The sequence below is a fragment of the Euleptes europaea genome, chromosome 6 (assembly GCF_029931775.1).
Source record: "Euleptes europaea isolate rEulEur1 chromosome 6, rEulEur1.hap1, whole genome shotgun sequence".
Taxonomy (NCBI): Eukaryota; Metazoa; Chordata; class Lepidosauria; order Squamata; family Sphaerodactylidae; genus Euleptes; species Euleptes europaea.
Genome location: NC_079317.1, coordinates 54,261,441 through 54,283,693, shown reverse-complemented (window position 1 = coordinate 54,283,693; position 22,253 = coordinate 54,261,441). Strand labels below are relative to the sequence as shown.

General features: G+C 40.9%; 1 protein-coding gene across 1 annotated transcript; it reads left to right on the top strand.

The window, feature by feature from the left end:
- The first annotated feature begins 354 nt into the window (after window positions 1-354).
- DCAF4 (DDB1 and CUL4 associated factor 4) lies at window positions 355-17,450 on the top strand. Its single transcript, XM_056850842.1, has 13 exons — window positions 355-464; window positions 2,096-2,196; window positions 4,330-4,487; window positions 5,188-5,270; window positions 5,665-5,767; window positions 5,950-6,093; window positions 7,355-7,404; window positions 8,250-8,329; window positions 14,107-14,202; window positions 14,283-14,380; window positions 15,620-15,796; window positions 16,637-16,751; window positions 17,200-17,450. Exons 1-13 carry the CDS (start codon window positions 355-357, stop codon window positions 17,448-17,450), a joined length of 1,566 nt encoding a protein of 521 aa, XP_056706820.1.
- Window positions 17,451-22,253: the final 4,803 nt, after the last annotated feature.

Sequence of the window (22,253 nt, the reverse complement as noted above, 5' to 3'; positions counted from 1 at the left end):
TGGGATTCTTGACTTTTTTCCCTACAGCACAACCTTCTTTTGAAGTTGTCCTTTCTGAAGTTCTTGTGTTTGATATACTATGTGACTTAGTAATCTTTCTGTATATTTTTAAACTTTTCTCTGTTAAACTATAAAAGTTGTGATATAATTGGAAAGCTGTTTTTCTATGCAACACAAGGTGGCTGCTGTTCAGGAAGCACAAGTGCAAACAACTAATTACACAGTTCTTAGGGTCCTGGCTGATGTTTCTTAAACTGTGAAACTGTAAGCAAAGCTTAAAGTAGTTGAATTATTAGCAACTGTGTGCTGATAGCTTCAAAACAACAGTAAATCCTCTCATTCAGTGTTGCAGTAATGAAGAAAAACAGCTGGCGAGGAAGAGACAGTCATGCACGGAGCAATAGGAGGCAAATTTACAATCCCAGGCCATACCGGATACGCAATCACTGGAGCCATATGGAAAGGCAAGTTATTGTGACAATTTCTTTAGTCTTTTAAACTTGGGCACTTCAGATTGAACAAGGCCACTTGAAGGATTGTCTCAGATATTTACAATAGTAGCTGAAACTCCCACCATTGCCGTTTCAATGCAGTTTTCAGTATTAATGCTAGATGAGAACTCTGTGAAGGTAGTACCTTCCTGGATAAACTGTCATTTTGTTGTATTTCATGTTTTAAATTAGTAATTACTAACAATAGGGAAGAATCTTACATTTACAGACAGGTTAGGAAACAAATTCCTGGCATGTGAATTGGACCCCAGCTAGATGCTAGTCTAATGAGTCCCTGTCCAAGGAATTAGAAGAAATGTGGTTGTAATATAATGCTTGGTTGTAGACAGTGAGACTGTGCAGTGTACTCAGGGTGGTAGCTGGAAGCCTGCAGATATTTGAAGCAGTCATTGGGCACTTTCACACATGCCAAATAATGCACTTTCAATCCACTTTCAGTACAGTTTAACGATCGTGTGCAAGTGGATTTTGCCAGTTCACACAGTAAAATACAGCTTCAAAGTGCATTGAAAGTGCATTATTTGGCATGTGTGAAAGTGCTCATTGGGTTTTAAGTATATTCGATACATCTTGCAGTTGTTTTTCCTCTCTTATACAAAATTTCAGAAGAAAATAAGTATGTTTCATAGATTACAACAAAGCTTTTGACTGTGTAGATTATGGAAAGGTATGGTTGGTTTTAAAAGAAAAAGGTGTTCCACATCATCTGATTGTTTTGTCCAGTTCTCTGGACAAGAGGCTACTGTTAGGACAAAATATGGAAACAGTGAAGGCTTGAAATGACTACTGATGAAGGTCAAAGCACATCTGAACATCAAGAACACAAAAGTAATGACTACTGGGGAATTACTGAACTTTAAGGCTAACAATAAGGAAATTGAAATTGTTCAAGACTTTCTGTTCCTCGGCACCATCATCAACAAACATGGAGACTGCAACCAAAAAATCAGAAGGAGATTGAGACTGAGAAGGGTAACCAAGAAGGAGCTAGAAAAGATTCTTAAGTGTAAGGATGTGTTGCTGGCGACCAAGATCAAAATAATTCATGCCATAGTATTCCCTACTACTGTGTATAGATGTGAAAGTTGGGTAGTGAAGGAAGCTGATAGGAAGAAAGTTGATTTATTTTAAACATGGTGTTGAAGGAGAGTTTTACAGACACTGTGGATCACCAAAAAGACAAATAAGTGGGTTGTAGATCTAATAAAGCCTGAACTCTCCCTAGAAGCTAAAATGACTGAACTGAGGCTATTGTACTTTGGTCACATTATGAGAAGATAAGCATTACTGGAAAAAAATAATGCTAGAAGAAGTTGAAGGCAGCAGGAAAAGAGGAAAAGCCAACATGAGATGGATTGACTTAATAAAGGAAGCCACGGCCCTCTGTTTGCAAGACCAGAGCAAGGCTGTTACTGATAGAACATTTTGGAGGCCATTAATTCATAGGGTTGCCATAAGTTGGAGGAAACTAGATGGCACTGAAGACACATACACAAAGAATATATATTACGTATTCTGTTGTTTAGGTTATATATAGTGTGAATGTATGTTAATGTAGCCTCATTTATGCTGTTTTTAAGTAGGCATGAACAAGAAGAATCGCAAAACTCACAGAATTCCAGTACAAGCCAAACTGAATATCCATCTACATCTTCTGGCATGTGCCAGAACAGTCCAGTGCCTGGTAAGAAATGTTATGCCCAGAAACACCCCACTAATTTCACAACCTTTTTAAAAACATTTGGAAGAACATCTGACCATCTGTGAGTGAGAAGTATTTAAACATGTTATGGGTCTCAAATTGGCAAGTTAAATTGAGAAGAAGATAAACTATTTTGCTGTAGCTAATACTGTCCAGATTATGCTAATAGATGAAAAATTATTGAAATAATAGAACTTAAATAATACTGTTTCCCTCCTACTCCTGTTTATCAAAGGATCAGGCTCGATGTGTTGATGATTATACATTTCTGTTCATCTTTTAAAGGCAAATTATAGTCATGCATGATCCCAGTTTGAATTTAAACTCCTTCTCTTTTCCTGGTTTTATGACCGTAGGCAGATCATGAGAGGGAGGGCAGAAAGGTTTTCTTCAGTGTTGGCTCTTGGGGCCCTTTCTTGCATGCCCAGGGTAGTGCCGATCGCCACTTTAGGGTTAGGAAGCAATTTTCCTCCAGGCCAGATTGGCCAGCAATCCTGTAGGGATTTTTTTTGCCATCTTGGCATGGTCACTGAGGATGTGGGGGGGAGGTAGTTGTGAATTTCCTGCATTGTGCAGGGGGTTGGACTAGATGACCCTGGTGATTCCTTCCAACTCTATGATTCTATTCAGTATAAGTGATAACTTGATCCTTTCGTTGGGCTCATTAGCAGTAGCCATGTTTGCAACAACATTATCTTCCTTGAATTCAGCTGGGATTATGCATGGTTTATTTATTGTAAAATGTCATTGTCTTCCTTATAGGGTTAATTCTTTTTTCAGTCAAGTGATGTCACATATGCAGGTTTAACAACTTTCACTGTATAAACTTTGTAAAGCAGTTAGTGCAGACTATTACTGGGGTTTGTATTGGTTGAAAAATTCAAAAAGCTTGTTGTATAATATACATGCTATGCTTAATTATGGCCACAAGAGCAGTTCATAGGAGTTGGTCAGAGCTGAAGGGTTCTCATAAGAGTGATGAGCACTTTGTGTGTGTGTGTGTGTGTGAGTGAAGGCAAGCACCATTTTGGTTTGGATATTTAAAGTGCTGCTGAGTTATATATTTTATTTTTCCCCTCATGTTAGGGATCCTACCCCAGTCCTACGACTCTACTGAGCAAAGTTTCAAGCCTTCCTCCAATTTAAGAGACTCTTCTGTTGGAAGAAGAGCCACTAGTTGGAGGAAATTTCCTTAGGTTGGAGGAAGGCTCCTTGGAGGCTATTAGCAGCAGTTGTTTTGGATTTCAGCAGTCCTGTGTAGATGTCAAAAAGTGTGTCCTCTGTAGGCATATAGTAATGGTACAGCCATTACTTCTGGCCCCATGGCGGCTGCTGGTCCGGACTCTGACACTTGCACATTCAACCACATGTCTGTCGCTTAGGGTTGCCAGCCAGCAACCGTCGGGCAACACTGCAACATCACTTCTGAGGGAATCCAAAAGTTACGTCACACCTGTCTAGATAAAACCATAGTGTTTCTGGCGATTCCTAGAGTGGATTGTTGTAACTTCCGGGTTTTTCCTGAAAGTGATGTCATGTCATCGCATAATGGCAATTTTTAAAATTATTTTTCTCCTGTTGGCTGCAGAAGCGGCGGGAGCCAGGAGCAGGTGATCAAATGCCAAGTCTGTGCAGCAGGCCCTACATGTTTATGTTCTTCCACATGACAGGGAATGATGAAAATAGCAGTGTTCCCAATTGTGAGATACAGCCTACGTAACTTTGAATTTTATGATATAGGGCTCAGTGCACATGTTTAGCATGGATGTTGGGAGGGCAGAGCTAGTGAGCAAGAGCCTACTGTTCTATAGGTGCTGGGTAGGTATATGCACTTCCTAAACATCTGCATAGAGCTGATGTCCTACTCAAATATTAGAATTAAATGTGGTCCACAGCATAAATATTAATAGGACATGTAAGAATTACTCAGAATTTTTATCCATCTAACCAGTAATCATGCCAAGCCTCCAGCCATTGTTCTAAATATTATTTCCAGGATCCTGTTTGAGTCTGGAATACCACAAATGTTTATTTTTCAGTGTTTTGCAATGCAGATCATTAGAAGATAAGACACCTCTGCTAACAGAATCTGGTTGTGTTTGATTTCTTTTTCAGAATTACCAGGATTTTACTATGATCCTGAAAAGAACCGTTACTTCCGCTTGCTTCCTGGGCATAACAACTGCAATCCCCTCACCAAAGAAAGCATTCAGCGTAGGGAGACAGAATGTCAAAGACTGAAACTCTTAGAAGAGGAAGAGAAACACATGAAGGTAAGATGTTGCATTTAATCTCCCACTAAGTTAGGATCATGGAATAAACTTTAGAGCCACAACTCAACACAAAGTTAGGTAGTCTTAAACTAATTAATCACAAGGGTGTAAACATTATTAACTCTGTACCAGTTTGTGACCTTTGTTTTTTTAACATTAGTATAAGCATCTCTGCTGATAGATATGCAAGTCTAATTACTCAATTAAAAATAGAAATCTTAAATTACTGGCAATTATACTTCTCCCCTTCGCCTTCCCTCTCCCCCCTCCTTTCTTCCTTTCCCTTTGTTGATGCCTCACTTTGCCTGGTTCTCTTTTTGTCTCCACTCCCTGAGGATTATCAACTAGATCACAGTTGGTCCTCTGCTTATAACTATATGAGCCCCATTTCAGCATCAGAAAATATTAGTATTACAGTAGGTGCAGTAGATGTGGAATTGATTGCCATCTTTTAGCTGTTTGTAAAGTGTTCTAATTCTATTAACTCAATGTTTTAACTATATTATATTGTATTGCATTCATATTGCTGTTGGAAGCCACCCTGAGCCTGACTTGGTTGGGAAAGGGCAAGGTATAAATAAAATAAGACACTAGGGGTGTAGAAAGCCGTACATTTGCTAGTAATTGTACATGGAGAATTTCAGGATGTCTTTTGGTTTAAGCACAGAACATGACAGTATTATTTTACTCTTTTAAATAGAAAACATCCAGATCTGGGCTGAACTCATCAATCATCTTGCGTAAGAGGCAGTTAGGTTTGTTTAGCTCTCTTAGTTATTGCAGGTAAGATCATTTTAAATTCCTTTTTATGCTCAAAAATCTTCCACTGTATCTTCACCTTTAACCTGTTGTCCCGGCCTTCAGTCAGGGAAGAGAGTGTATCAGGATGAAAAGTGTCACCAAGATGCCTACTTGATGAAGACACATAGTTACAGATCTGATTTTATACCATGCTTACAACAGTGGTTCTGCCCACCTTTGATTAATTTGTAATCCACCTTTACCTCAAGCTTCATTTGTTTGAGGGAATCGGTAGCTGCTGAAGCATTTTGTTATCAAATTGTTATCTTTTTCCAGCTCAGTGTATTTTACAAAGAAAATACATAGCAGCTGTATATGTTTTAATGGCCTTTTATTAGACTAGATTGACAAATTCCTTTTCTTTCCTTACTGTTAGGCTGATCCATGAATTAAAGGTGAATTGTATGCAGAGAAGAAAATTAGAAATTGAAAGCCCAGATTCCTCAATTTCTGGAAGCAACAATTTTAAACTGATAGCGGTATGTTGGAGGACTTATTTTATGATGGAAGACAAATTTAATATTTGAACTAGGGATGCATGATCTTATGTGAAAGATTGGGTTAGATCCAGTGATCTGCGAACGCAAGGAATATGGATCATTCCTGCCTCTCTCCCTAAACTTATATAGCCTCAGAGCAGTTCACTGCTTTTTTTTTATAGGCAGACACAGCCTGTGAGAGAATATTCACTGTGAATGATGTAGACCTTGGAGGATGTAAATATGGAATTGTGGACCTCAGTGGCTTGGGGAAAGATTCTCTTACCGTGGAGATGTACGACAATCTGTACTTCACAAATCGCAAGGTACTGGTAGTTCTATCATTGCAAAGTGGAAGGGAATCATTCTGTAAGACCATTTTGAGCCTGTGGGCACCTTCGGAATTCTGACACGGGGTGGTAGGCACAACCACAAAATGGCTGCAGCAAGAGCCGGAGCCACATACACAGAGAAAAGCCCAGGTGCAAGGGAGAAGAGTGGTAATTAAAAAATACACCAGGAAAGTGGGGTGAGAGAGAGTAAAACAGACACTATGCAGGCCGCTGCCACTGAAACTGTTATTTTAATCTGCATAGCTGATCAGATTTTCAGTGGCCAACCAGAAGCCCTGCTGGGTTAAAGCCTCACCTGGCTCCACCCACTTTCTAAAAATACTTGGTGGGCGCCAAAAATAGGTGTCAGCAGATGCCATGGTACCCATAGGCACCCATGGGCCAGTGTGGTGTAGTGGTTAAAGTGCTGGACTAGGGTCTGGGAGGCCCAAGTTTGAATCCCCACTGCCAGGGAAGGTTGCTGGGTGACTTGGGTCAGTTGTACATACTCAGCCTAACCTACCTTGCACAGTTGCTCTAGGGATAACATGGAGATGGGGAGAATGTTGTAAGGCACTTTGGGTTCCCATGGGAAAAAAAGTGGAGTATAAATGAAGTAAAAAAAAAATTAAAGTGGTCTGCAGAATGTTGAAACTATTACAGAGGTGATGGAATCAGTAATATTCCATTTTTAGGTAAAGTACTTCAGTACAGCTACTCTACAGTGACTAATCATACAAAAGGTTCTTCTTACTTCTGATCATCTTTAAAAATAGGCTATCTGGTAGCAGGATCTCCTCTTGCTCATAGGCAGTAAAATGCCACACATCTGTACTTTTAAGAGTGTATTTTATTAATAAGATATATTTGTACCATTTTTCTACTTTGACAAATGTTCAATATGGCTTACAAAGAAAGATAATTTTGGGTCATAAAATACACTGTGCATCTTCTGAAATAGACGGTAATGGTAATATCATACCTTGATAAACTGAGAAAGATTTCGTTCTTCTGTTCATCTTGTTTTTCCTTTCAGAGAAACCCCTGAATGGAAAATGAGGCAAAATTTTGTAAGTGCCTGCATATTGTCAGAAATGATAATATAAGGCAAGAAAAATCCCACCCAAGTCTGAGAATTTGATGTATTCACCGTTTTTTTGGTCAGATTATAATGTTCAAAGCTGTGTGTTAATATATTGATTCCTCTTGTTCTAGACTTATTCTAATGAGCTTTGTCTTTTTTTTTTTGTTTAAGGTGAATTCTGTGTGCTGGGCTTCACTAAGCCATCCGGATTCCCATGTTTTATATCCTTTTCATTAAAATAGGAAAGAAACCCCTCAAGATAATGAGCACGTGACTCATAAAGCCATTATTACACAAGGATAAACTACATATAATTTTGTGAAAGCGAATTTATTTTCCTCCTTGGAAAATCATTTTGAATTATCCTCTGTGCTCAAGCTTGCAGTAGTGGAGGGGGGGAATACTGATTTGACATTGTGGTACAGATAATGTGATGCAAAATGAATGGAAGTCGTTTGCAAAAAAAATCATGGGTTGATTTGAAGGTCTACCTGCAGAAGAAGGGCTCTCAAACTGCAGTAGTATGATGTAAGAAACAACCATAGTTCTTCAGGCCCAGATCATTCTTTTGCCTTAAGGTTTCAGGTAACAACGCAGCTGTCATAAAAATTGACCATTATACTGAATTGGAATTTTTGTCCCCTTCTGAAGGGTGTTTTCTGCTCTGCTCACCTTTAGGAATATCTCCATTGTTTTCTCCCTTGGCATTGCGTTGGTGCTTTGATCTTACAATAGACCGTAATTAAACTTACAATAACTAAGAGAAAGTCCACACCAAAACAGGCTGTCAAGACAGCCTAATTAAAACAACCTCCTACCTCATCAGCACTTTTCATTCAATGCCCTTTGAAAAGGAACAAGATGACAAAGAGGGAAGAGCAAGCTGGAGTTCAGTAGGCTATTCTGTAGTGCCGGGGCCATGACAGTGACGGAATGTGCCTTCACTGAGGCCCGCCATGCTTGACAGACTGCTGGAATCGCCAGGAGGGATTTATCACCTGATCTGAGTTGGCAAGCAGGTGTTTTTTTTTCTTTTCTTTTTAACATCCTTAACTGCCTTTATCAAGCTGTGTCTCATGGGCGTCGCAGAAACTTTGGGTTGTGCTAGTCTACTTCCTGCCTACTTGTTCACCAGCTCTAACACAGGTAGTGCACACCGGTTGGGTGAAGGGTTGTGCATACAGAGATTCTGTATGTGGGCATCCATTTTTCCACTTTTCCAGTGGCTTTCTCTTACTCATCATGGGAAGAAATATTAATGCCGCCTTACATTACTAAGGATTTGAAGAGAACGCAAAACTGAGATTGGATAGCAATTTTCATTTGTGAATGTTGTTGAGTCTCAAATGGGGGGCTTCTTTCCTAGCAAAGGAATTTGAGATTTTTTGAGAATGTGTAAAAATACACTATCTGTCCGGTTAGTATTGTCCAGATTATTTGCAGACTAATGTGTGATGACAATATATATTACACAACTGCCATACGGTAAGACTTGTAACTGAAGATACAGTACAGTTTCACAGCATTCCATTTTTATAAACTGTTAGTATGCTGTCTTTCTAGAAGGAATCTGCAGATGCCACTATGCCGTCTCATGATTTTAGTTACAGAACTGTCAACCTTGTTAGCTGTTCTTATTTTTGGTAGCATTGATTGCCTTCAGTTCAAATTAGGAAATAATAGTCTCTTACATGATCTTGTAGGAGGTGGGATACAAGTCTCGGCTTTCACGCAATCCCAGTTTTTAAATTCATCTAAGCAGATGTGTGGATAAGGTATTGGCATATAAATGCATCAGTGTCTTTTCCATAGTGTCCCAACGACTGTGCTTCATAACAAGTCTGATAAGTCTGTGAATTAACAGGAATTCTAAACTAGGAATCAAAGTGCCATTTAGGTGTGTCAAACTGGCGGCCTGGCCCCCGGAGGGCTGCTCACTGGCCTGTGAGCCAAGGCCCGCGCCCCCGCCCTCTGCCGGGGCAGCCAGGCTGCTGCTTGCATGGCGGTAGACCTGGCCTCCCGATGGGGACTTTTTCCCACACACACACACATGGAGGCCAGGTCTACCCATTGAGACCAGGCCTCCGTGGGGAGGCCGGGTCTACTGCCATGCAAGCCAGTGGATAGACCTGGCCTCCATGGGGGGGGGGAACCCCCCCCCAAAGGCCGCACATCTTCAGCCCAACCAAGAGACATTGATGTTATATCCGGCCCTCCTCACAAATGAGTTCGACACTCCTGCTCTAAGGTTTTGTTACTTTGAAATCCATCTAGATATATGGATTTTGAAGGTTCTGAAAAATCATTATAACTATTTCCACAACAAATAACCTCTGTTACTGATGTGTTTAAAAATGAAATTAATTCTTAAAACTACAGTGCTAAGAACGGAAGATTGTCTTCCCATTAGCCGAATATCCTGACCCCACTCCCTTGAAAAAAATCAGTGGAATTTTGAGAAGCCCACTAGAAAAATCTGTATCACTCTTATCAAAGGTATGATCCTAAAGGGGGGAGAAGTATACAGTTCCTGCCTTGAAAAACTGACAGGGTGGAAGGTGAAATATTAGAAAAATTGTAAGCTCCAGGTGTGTTCGTTCTGCAAAGAGACCATATTGGAAATCTGCTACGCAGGAGGGTAGAATTAGGATCAGAAGGGCAGAAAAAGATCAGAGGGGTATGCAATAAGATTGTCTTTGGTGACAGCATGCAGGTGAACATAAATGTTGAAAACAGCTGTGGCAAACAAAAGGGTCAGTAAAAGAGAAAGCATATTTCAAAGTCAGAGAGAGTAATGCTGAAACTTAGATAAAAGTATCAATTGACACACTCCAGTTTCCAACAAACCAGAATGTCCTGCAAAAATCAACAGAGGAAAAATAAAGATCTGTATTGTAAAAAGAAGAAGAAAACTTGGACTTGCAGCCAAATAGGATTGGAACAGAATACTGGGAATGTGGAACAAACAACAGTTTGGTTGGTTGCAGTGAAAAGAGCAAATAAAGGAGGTGAATGTATCTCCTGTTTACCTCTGGAAAAAGAGGCAGGTCCCAGTTGTGGGTAACAAACATAGAATTAGGAAGAATTGTATACGGTGGGAAATGTTCACCCTGGTGCAATTAAGGTCAAAATCACATAAGCCGAAAGAGATAAGTTCAGGGAACCAAAAATTGCTCCATAGGTGACTTTCCTGTTAATATGAGAAAGTGAAAAATGAAAAAAAAAATACAGAAGCAGCTCAGTGCAGCTTGAGGAAAGGGGGAGGAGGCATGTTGAAGCGGGTCGTGCTGTTCAAATGATAGGCTCTTAGAATGTTTCACTTACTGAGAAGTGAAGGTATCTTATTCAGCCAATCATCGAGTAAGCAGGACTCAACAACTTTACCTACTTTTAAAAAGCAAGTCTTTTTATTGAAATACTTTTAGTAAAATATGAAAAGAATATTTGAATAAAAATATTATTTATTTCACATAAAATATATGCACGTAAATAATTACAGAAATAAAAACTATATTAGTTCAACAGGAACAAATATATATGCAAGCATCAATAGCAATATCATCAATCTATGATTCTATATGAGAGTTTCTCAAGTATATATTTCATTCAGGAAATAATACAGTTTACAGAAATCTTATAAAATAATGATTAGTGCATTGAATAAGTATTCTAGTTCAAATTATTTAACTATAAGACATACTTCACCCAGTTATGTCATTGCAGAGCCTCTGTAAGGATTCTGTAAGTTCCTTTAGAATAGTTAGATTTCCTTCAGATTCCGTGTTTCCCCGAAAATAAGACATACCCATAAAATAAGCTGTAGCAGGATTTCTAAGCATTTGTGCAATATAAGCCATACCCCGAAAATAAGACATGGTGATAGGCATGGCTATGCAGGCGCCGCGCGCCCCCGCCTTCCTCGCCGCGGCTCCTACCCGGACCTGCGCCTGCGTCACTCCAATGGCCAACCTCGCAGCGTGCAACTGGGAAACCTCGGCCGCTCCCTCGCCCCTTTAAAAACTTGATCGGCGAGGAGGAGGAAGGGCGGCTCGCAAAGTGCCTGCCCGGCCCTCCCGTCCAGAGGTATCGGGCTGCTTTTCCTACCTTGTGCGTCCACCCCCCCTTCCCCTGCGCCCTCCCCGCGCGTGAGGTCTCGGGGCTTGCTGAGCCAGCCTCCCGCGCCGCTTCTGTGTGCTCGGCGGCTTGCAGTGCCGTCTGCCCGCCCAACTCTTTCCCCTCACTGCCGGGCCGCCAGTTCCTGCACTCCCACCCCCACCCCCCGATCGCTCTCTCCTCCGCCTTTTTCGCCCTCTTCTCTGTTTGAGGGGGCGGGGAGCATCGAAGATTTCCCCTCCTTTTGCAGCAGGAGCCGTGATCTTGCCATCCTCGCCGCTGCCTGCTGCTCCATGGCCAGCCACGAGTGGGACTGGTTTCAGCGGGAGGTTAGCTGATCGGGCAGATTAGCGACATCCGAGTTCAAAACTTCCAAGGTAAAACATAAAAACATTTCTCCCTTTGCCTTCCCTCTTTCTGCTTGTGCATGGAGGTGTGTATACGCCTGCGTCTGGATCGGAGTGCGTCCATTCCCGGGGTTGGTTTCCAGATGGATTCGATTTGGGGACTTTAAACCCCGTTTCCCATCGAGCAGGTTTAGTTAAGGAGACTTAACTATCTTTGAATAAATGTAGATTGTTGTACCATACTTAATAAAAATAAGACATCCCCTGAAAATAAGCCATAGTGTGTCTTCTTGAGGAAAAATAAATATAAGACAGTGTCTTGTTTTCGGGAAAACACAGTATTCTCTAAGTATCATTCTGTTATTTCAATGCTTTTAGTGGTTGTAAGAATAGAAGAGATCTCTCTGGTTTCATAGTTTTATGTTAGAGCTGATACTGTAGCTCTTTCAGCAGTCTATTTGTGACCGAAGTTTATGAAACCACAATGAAGCCACATGTTTATGAAGCCACATGTTTAAGATCTATGGGTCTGAAGATGAGCTTTGTTATGAGCATTGTTGTATAGCTAAGAGCCATTCTAATGGTTTAACCATACTATGATTAATCAGTATTTGAAGCTATGTGTAGCTTTAACATTATGTGTAGAGTGTTAATTCCATTCTACAGTCTCTCTGGCAGTGCCAATCTCTAGAGAGTACTGAGTATATTTCAGTTTAACAGCTTAAGGCTCCATGGAACTCCATCCATGTATTCCAATTATATGTATTTCAATCAGTATGTGTTCTATGTGTTAAGCCATTGTTGGCTGTAATGCATGTCAGACAGTTCTGTGTCAGACCTTAGTCTCAGAACTGACTGCAAAGTATATCCAGTGCTTCCTCCTTGTGTAGGAAGTCCCCTGGAATATGTTCTGTAATAGGCTTCCTAGAGAAGCTGCAATTACATCTTGTCCATAAGACTAGGAAGACTGTATATAAGATGGATCTTGTGAGAAGACATAAGTCTTGTTAGAACAAATGAGTTCTCAATGTCACCATATTCAAATATGGCAAGGTCCATTCTCTTATGATCCTTAGAACACAAGAGCCTCCATCACAGGATGGAGCATTATACAGACAGATCTCCCAGACAATCAGTCTTCAGAGAGACAGATTGTGTGGCATAATATTTCTCTGTGAGAATTCTCCAGAATTAAAGGACAAGTATAAATGTGTTCCTGATTGACACAAGAATCAGTTTCCCTAATCCACGCAAGGAATAGGCTGCCAAGGGTTTTACATCTCTTGGTCGATGGAGGAAGTCCATAAATCAGAGTGTTCAGACTATCAGGATCTTCTCTCTTAGTCTCTCTCTTAGTCTCATGCAAGAGACATATGTAGGGAGTGAGGTCAGACAGCGTCCAGCCGTCTTTCTTCAACTCCCTGCTTTCCTAGTTTTACATCTTAGCGGATGTTTGGGAGGGCTAACAGCCAGACAGCATTCCGCTGTCCTCTGTCAACTCTCTAACCTGTAGTCCGAGAGAGAGCTCTATTTATATCTTTCAGTGCCCTAGGATGGATGGTTGCCTAGGACTTACAAGCAGTGCTTGCCTATTTCCAATCAGCAGAAAATAGTTAGTCAGACCTGTAGAAAATAGTCTGTCAGGCTCACACATCAGTCAGCAAGCTAATATTCAGCTGAGTCAGCAGTTTACATAATTACAACATCAATACTCTGAGTAGCATAGCAGGCTTTGCTGGCCTTGAACTAGTTCTGTCACAGGCATACTAGTTTATTCCATTGTATGACTATAACAGTAGAATCAGGCTTGCCCATAAATAGTAAGTAAGTCTGGCTTATTCAGTTCGTTTATGAAGTAATTACATCTTCTCAATACATTTAATCCTTATAAAACCTAATGGGAACATGCTTTCTTAACATAATCCTGGTTATATTGTCTCAGCCCACGACAATGTCTTCTTTCTCAGCTGGAGAAAATTCTGGGAGAACTGCCAGCAAAACATCATTCTCAGCAGCATGTAGAAGCTGTAAAGGAATATCTTTAGTGGTCCTGTTCACAGGCAGGGTTGGGTTGCAGAACATACCCAGCTGTTACCGGCTTGCCATTATCAATCAAAATCTGGTGGTAGAACTCCCATCCAGATACTGAGTTGAAGGAGTTGAGTTGAAGGATGCAACTATTCCCTGTCTCCAAACCAGTGCTATTAAAATAAATGGGGCTACTTTAGAGTGAGTGAACTACAGACTCACTTCCCTACAGCTATTCATTTGGCTTTACGTAGTAATCAGTAACGGAACAAAAATGTGTGTGTGTGTTAGAAGTAGTTGCAGTTTCTCTTTGCGTTTGAATATCTTGAAGTGTGATTTTTTGAATGAGGAAAGAGAGGCACCCTATGCATTTTGGGGAACAATCCAGGGAGGAAGCATAATCTTCTACCCCATATATTTCTTTTGTTCTTTTAGGAGACCAACCTGGAATGCTGTGCAGTTTCAAGATCTCCACTGCCTGGTCCTGTGCTTGGTGTTTGAATCCTCAGGCTGATAACTGCTTTAGCACAGGTAATACCTTCCTCCTTTGAATCCTGCATCCATTATGGAGCTTCACTACCCAAGTGGTTGTTGCTTTTTGTTCTCCTTAGGTTTAACCCACCGAGTGCTTGTGACCAATGCAATGACAGGTCATCGGCAGACATTTGGCACTAGCAGCGATGTCCTTGCACAGCAGTTTGCTATCCAGGTAAGACTCGTGAGATAAACAGCGTCTGATTAATCCAGTTCCTCTATACAGGGATAGCTCTGAATCATCATGGCCAATGCTGGTAACATACAATAGGAAGGAAATTAGAGACGCTACAAGCAAATTGGGTGTGTGTGCTTTAAATTCTGTTCAGTATCCTGGCAAGTGGAGAGCCAGTGTGGTGTAGTGGTTAAGATGTCGGACTAGGATCTGGTTCGAATCCCCACTCTGCCATGGAAGCTTGCTGGGCCAGTCTCACTCTCAGCCTCGACCCTGTCAAGTATTTGGATGGGAGACCTCCAAGGAATATCAGCAGCGTGACGTGGAGGCAGACAATGGCAAACCACCCCTGAACGTCTCTTGCCTTGATAACAATACACGGTCGCCACAAATCAGCTGTGACTTGACAGCAAAAAAGAAGTCGTGGCAAGTTACTCCAGACAAATACCATTATTTTGTTAAGCTTACAGTAACCACCAGGCTTTTCTGAACATTTCAGCCGTATTATTTCTATCCCCCTCCCTCCTTCAAGTGAGCTCAGGGGTGTGGTATATGTGGGCTTACATACGTGGCTGTTTTAGCTGAAACTTTCACAGCTGACTGGGATTGTCCATTGCTGAGCATCTGATTGCTACAATCCACTTTTGGCTGTAGAAACTGCTGTCTTGAACCAGTTCAAAGGAATATTGTACACAGGATTCTGAAATGTGGTAGATAAAGGGGGTTACCGCATTTTGTATTCCCAGCGATGTATTAAGAGTTTGAAAATGTTATAAAAAACATCGCTTTAAAAGGGTTTTTGGATACCACAGCTTATAAATGGTTCTTCACAGCTAAAGGGGCCAAACAAATTGCGAACAGTTTTTTTTTATAACGTTTTCAAACTCTTAATACAACGGTGGGAATACATAGAAAGTGCAAACAGTATTTTTTATAACATTTTCAAACTCTTAATACATCGCTGGGAATACAAGTGTGGTAACCCCCAAAGTCTTGGACTGGGATGGGGGAAATTGGATCCAAATCCAAGTCATGGAATTGACTTGGTTATCATGGGCTATTACAATTTCTTTACCTAGCCTCCCTGACAGGGTTGTAGCAAGAATAAAATGGGCGTGGGAATTATGTATACCATTATGACATAATAAGAGAAAGAGTAGGGTATACTGGCTTTGAAGATTTAAAAAAAATGCTTCAGAAGATTGTGAAACCCATTCAATTTCTTTTGTATTTTTCTAGACTCCAGTGCTATATAATGGCTGTCGTTCAGGGGAGATTTTCAGCATTGACATCCGTCAGCGCAGCCATAAAGGGCAAGGTTGGAAAGCTGTCCGTCTCTTCCATGATTCGGCAATCACATCTGTTAACCTTCTGAAAACTGAGCAGTATCTCATGGCTGCAGATATGGCAGGACAGGTAGAGATAAAGCCTCTCACAAAACATTTGTTATGATGTTTGTATTACTGCTTTAACTGTACGTGCCAATACTTTCACGGTCAGAGTTCATCGGTTCTTGTAGGTCATCCGGGTTGTGTGACCGTGGTCTTGGTATTTTCTTTTCTGACGTTTCGCCCACAGCTGTGGCAGGCATCTTCAGAGGAGAAACACTGAAGGACAGTGTCTCTCAGTGTCAAGTGTGTAGGAAGAGTAATATATAGTCAGAAGGGGGTTGGGTTTGAGCTGAGTCATTGTCCTGTAAAGTATTAAAGGTAATGTGCTAATCATTGTCCTGTAAGTATCAAGATAACGTGCTAATGAGGATGTGGTATGTTAATGTGGAACCATTGTATCCTGAAGTGATCTGTTAACATGTGGAATCCAAAGCTAATCTGCATGGCTATTGTGGACTGTAGTCTTCATTAGCCTGGAGGTTTTCAGGACAGGAAGCCAAGCCTTATTCATTCTTAAACTCTCTTCTTTTCTGTTAAAGTTGTGCTGATGTTTATGAATTTCAGTGGCTTCTCTGTGCAATCTGACAAAATAGTTGGTAGAATTGTCCAGTCTTTCAGTGTCTTGGAATAAGACCCTGTGTCCTGTTTGGGTCAGTCCATATTACTCTTCCTTCACATTTGACACTGAGAGACACTGTCCTTCAGTGTTACTTCTCTGAAGATGCCTGCCACAGCTGTGGGCGAAACGTCAGGAAAGAAAATACCAAGACCACGGTCACACAACCCGGATAACCTACAAGAACCGATGTACGTGCCAAGCTTTTTCCTTTGACACAAACTATTTGACCGCTTTGTCTACTTGCAGATAAAACTGTGGGACCTGAGAAAACTAAGATGCGTGAAAGAGTATAGAGGCCATCACAATGAACATGCCATTCTCCCTTTGCATGTAAATGAGGAAGAAGGGCTTCTTACAGCAGGTATGAAAATATGTGTACTCACACAAAATTGTGTTGATCTTTGGATGAGCCAAAGGGTATAGAGATGAGTGTTTTGCTCTTGTACCTAATAAGAATACGATCTAGTATAGTCATTGAATTGGATCCAGATTGTTTTCCACTAACAATGCACTTCCATCAACATAATGGAACTTTCCTGCCTCTACCCCTCCTGATGTACCTCATAGATCTCCCTGAAATGCTGTTCCTGGGGGACAGGAGACCCTCAGGAATGGAATGAGGGGCGAATCAGGGATCTGCAAGGGGGAATTGGCAGAAATTTTGACTTAGTTTCGTGATTTATTTTCTTTGGGCTGAAGTACCTTGATCTTGTAATCAACGATTATAGCCTCTTTAGATGTAAAAATAATTTTAGATATGATATAAACATAGAGTTATTAAAGTTTCTTTAAGGTATTTTTCTTTTCAGTGGGTCAGGATTGCTACACCAGAATATGGAGTCTTCAAGATGCTCATTTGCTCAGGACTATCCCTTCTCCATATCCATCGTCCAAGGACTCCATCCCAAGCGTGGTGTTCTCATCACAACTTGGAGGTACCCGAGGCGTTCCTGGCCTGCTCATGGCTGTCAGACAAGATCTCTATTACTTCTCTTATAAGACAGACGATCCATATTGCCTACATACCAAAGACTGTCATTCCACTGTCCTTAGTGACTAAGATGAAAAACATGTGATGCCTCCCTGTCCTGAAGTTGTTGTACTGACATTGCCTTGATGCTTTTCACCTTCAGCATTTCACCTACATTTTTTTTGTTCTCAAGAACTATAATTCTGATGAACTGATCATTTGGATCATTGAGTTGTCTGTGCTTTCCAAGCAGTTAATTTATTCTCTTCATATATATTGTCAATTGCAGATGTTTGAAACTCACAGTATATTACTATTTCCTCTGCTATGCTTTGCACACACTGTGTGTTTGTTCTTTTAATATGTAGTGGGGTACTATATAGGAATTAGCTAGGCATCAAAACTGAACAGGGATGCAACGCTTAAGGGAATGATTTCACCAGCAATTAAAATGTCATCTTCAATAAAGAATGTGGTAGACAAAGAAAATCACCCTGAATTTTCCTGATGACTGAAAATGCTTGATTATTGCATAGGTTTTTAATTTCTTAGAATGCAGCACTTAGCTTGCATATAGTATTAGTTAGGAAGTTGATGTAGCCAATGCCATGCAAAGCCCCATGTCAGAGGCTACCATAACCAATCGGAAACTTATAATATTGAACTTGATAGCATTGTAAGCACTGTACCCCATTGGTGTAACAATTTTTACATCTCTCACCTGCTTAGAACCAAGTCCAAGATCACTACTGATCTCCTTGGCTCTGTGACCAACTGTTCCGGTGCATAGTCATTTATGATGTCTAGGAATCTCTAGCACATGTTTACCCAGTCAATGTGAAGGTAGTTGAAATCTCCCAGTATCATAACATTATCTGCTTTCATCACCTCCTTTATTTCTTTCTCCATCTCAAGATCAGCCTCAAGGTTTTGATTGGGTGGGCCATAATACACCCCCACTTTTAAGTAACTCTTAGGGCCCACTATTTCCACCCATATCGCTTCTGTTGGGGAGTTAATTCCCCCATTGTTTTCTAACTTGATTCTATGCCCTCTTTGATGTACAACACCTTCCCAACCTGTCCTTCCCTGTCCTACCTATTGAACTTATACCCAGGGATGACTGTATCCCATAGATTATCCCAATTCCACCATGATTCTGAGATACCTACTGTAACTAAATCGTCATTGAGCATCAAGCACTCCAGCTCCCCCAGCTTGGCTTAGAAACTTCTAGTATTGGCATATAGACACCTATAACATGTTTCTGTCTCCAGCAACCCTCACCTCCCTAAGTCCCTATGCATGGCCCTCCTTTGCCATCTTACCCTCACTCCCAAGTGACAGGGAACTGAATCACCCGGGCTGACTGGAATAACTGGCAGGAACTTGACATGTCTCCCAATCAGTGCAACATCATCAGGTCCCAGAGTTGCTATGCCTCTGGTAGTCACTGAGTATTACAACACATTCCACTTTAGTCACCTCCCTCTGTGGGGAAGTTTGTTCCTCTAATACCACCATCCCTTTGGAGTGGGTTGTTCTGATCCTAGCACTCCAATGCCCTGGCTCCTACTGGCTTTCCCCCAGGAATTAGTTTAAAAGTTGCTGTGCCGCCTTTTTGATATTAAGCATCAGCAGCCTGGTTCCCTTTGGTTCAAGAGAAGGCCATCTCTTTTGTGCAGCTTCAGCTTGTCCCTGAAACTTCCATTGTGCCTTTCCCCCCAGCACCCCTTTCCCATTCACACGCTGATACCCCTACTCTGTGCCTGTCGAGCCAGTAGCAATTCTGAAAAATGCTACCTTCCAGGTTCTGGCAAAACAGAACGGCCAAAAAACTAATAACGCAACAATGTGCATCTATATGTCAATGTGTATTGAGCAAATCCAATCCTATGCTAACTATGCAAATGCTAGGCTACAAGCATATCATAGGTCAATTAGTGAAGAGTAATATACACTCCCCTTTTTTTTTGCATACCTTTCAGGTCCTGGCAATTAACCTGCCAAGTAACCTGATTTTTTTCTTCAAGGACCACACAGCCACATTTCCCTATGTAGAAACATCTGTCTCAAGAGGAATGAAATAGTGGGTTCTTAGGGTGGCACAAAAGAATCAGACGAGTCAAGGACACAGAAGCGTACAAGTGAAGATTTTATACAAGGAATGTCAGGGATGGTTTCTGTATGTGCAATAACATGGTAGAATAGCTACATGCATGGAGAACACACAGCATGGACTACAAACAGGTTCCAGTTGTATTTCCACCATAGAATCAAAAATAAACACTTCAAAGTGCAGTACCTAGTTGGAAAAAAAAATCTCTACAAGACTTTTAATCCCATTTCTATTCCTTGAAAAAATTGTCAGCTTCTAGTTACAAAATACATATTCCTCCCTGTGGAGATTAGATAGCAGGAATTTACTACTATATAATCCAGTTCTGTTTTGGCATGCATGCCGAAAACCAATTTCTTTCCACAGGCAGAAAAAAAAATTAGTTACATTGAAGTCAGCACACTTGTTCAAAAGGGACAGTCCTTTATATCACAGTCCTAAAATAGGGTTTCAGTAATCAAGGTATACAAGGATATATTCTATAAGTGGGAGAAAGAGTGCCAGGATATCATGCCAAACTCCAGTAATAATGAATGAAGATAGATCTCCAGGGAATGTGCCATACTCATAGGAGGAAAGGCTTCATTCTTCAGTCTGATGGTATCTTGCTCGTTAGCACAGACGCCAAGATCCACAGAAAAGTCCAATGTTATAGTTTAACTCAGTAGTTTGATCATTCCTTCAAAGTGGTTCAATGCAGGGCTTGTTGAAAAGGAAGCTGTCCCAGTATCACCCACTTTTAAGTTCAGAAGAAGATTGCTGTTTTCCAGATTGGTTTGAGTGCTTACAGGGTGATTCATATAGATACCTCTAAGAATATATACCTAGAATTGTTTAAAGAAAACTAGTGTCTAAAATTGCTAAGCAAACACTAAACTTTAAGGTATGGGAGCTCACCTGACACCTTTGCTGTTAAGACTGGAGAGTTGATGGAGCAATGCGAGTCTATCAAACATATAGGAATGTGGTCATGAAGTATAAAGCCTTATCACCCAAAAGTACAACTGAACTAAGCTGCTGGTACACCAGCTTTAGGTTTTGTGACACATCAGTTGATTTTGCTTCAATTCCCACTATGTTTAGTACAGTGCCCTTCCAAGACCTTAAAAACCACACTCTGTTCTGCATCCAGACTTTAGACAAGACGTGTACTAAATAACTCCAAAGAGAGAGACACAGCATTCCTCTTTGTTACTCTGACTGGTTTAAATGACAAGGCCCTGCAAATGGAAAATTATTGTTCCATACTGACTTTTTTTGTAGTGCTGAATGGGTTTGCTGCATTCACATGGTGGTTCCATATGGCATTTAATATAGTGCTGGATTCCCCATTTTTAAAAATTTCTACAGGCAAATTCCTACTATATAGCTACTTAGAAATAAGCCCCCTTTAGCAAAGGTTCCACTTCTCCCTATAATTTTCCTTTTGTTCCTTTATTTTCAGCCTAATTAATGTCTTCCTCTTCTTTGCAGCTGGCCATTTTTCTTGAAATGGTTAATAATCAATTAGTGCCTCCTTGGGAAAGGCACTAACTACTTTTCATTTTGTAGCCAGCTGTCACTGCTTATATTTGTTTTATCTTCAGCATAAATTGCACTATTAAAACAAAAATACAAAAAATGAATAACAACTTTGACTGGCTACAAAGAGAAAAACAGCATTTCATCCTCTGCTCTGAAAGGTAAAGGTCCCCTGTGCAAACACCAGGTCATTCCTGACCCATGGGGTGACATCACATCCCGACGTTTACTAGGCAGACTTTGTTTACGAGGTGGTTTGCCGGTGCCAGTTATCTTCCCTTTATCCCCAGCAAGCTGGGTACTCACTTTACTGACCTTGGAAGGATGGAAGGCTGAGTCAACCTTGAGCCAGCTACATGAAACCGACTTCCGTCGGGATTGAACACAGGTTGTGAGCAGAGCTTGGACTGCAGTACTGCAGCTTACCACTCTGCGCCACGGGGCTCTGAAAGAGGAACTGATAATTTATAATTGATTCATGAATGCAAAGAGAAAGAGGTAATCAAGCTGGAATTAAAAGGGGCAGTAGCCCTAGGAAACCACAGTAGTGCTTTGATTGCCCACTTAGAACTATCACGCATTTCACCTGCCTTTTTAAGTTTCAAAAATTGCCAAAACAAGGTCGGGGGGGGGGGTTGAGACAGAAAAGTAATGCTGAAAGTACAGGAATGCAACAGATTGCCCATGATTTTGTCTGGCCATCTGTTAAAACTAAACGAACAAATAATGGCAATCCCAGCTAGATAGAACCATCCAAAGGCAGGCTGGAGTAAAATAAATATGGGTGATGTTGCAGGGGGCAAGTCCTGGGACTCCCTATTCAAAAGCAGGGACCACCTCACTTTTCACAATATGAACTGTAAGCAACAAAATGCATCACACAAAGAATTCAAAGGCACTCAAGAGGCTATGTGTTTGACCCATTACACTTCATAAAATAGTTCCATTCACCTTTTTACTGTAAATAATGCTTCATCAGCCAGCTGCATTCTCAGCATACTAAATTATATAATAGATTATAGAGATACATTTAACTGGTATATAATACACTGGATTTGAGATTCCTCATTTTACTGCAAGCTTCTCCACACTCACCTACCTTTAGCGTTCAATATCAGCCTGAAAACGCCCTGGTGGACCTGTTCAAATGAGCTATGCAGCTATCTTAATTGAAAAGAGGACAGAGATCAGAAGCATGCACTCTGACTGTAAAAGGTTTAAAAAAGGGTTCTTTTGTTGTTATGTTTCTAACC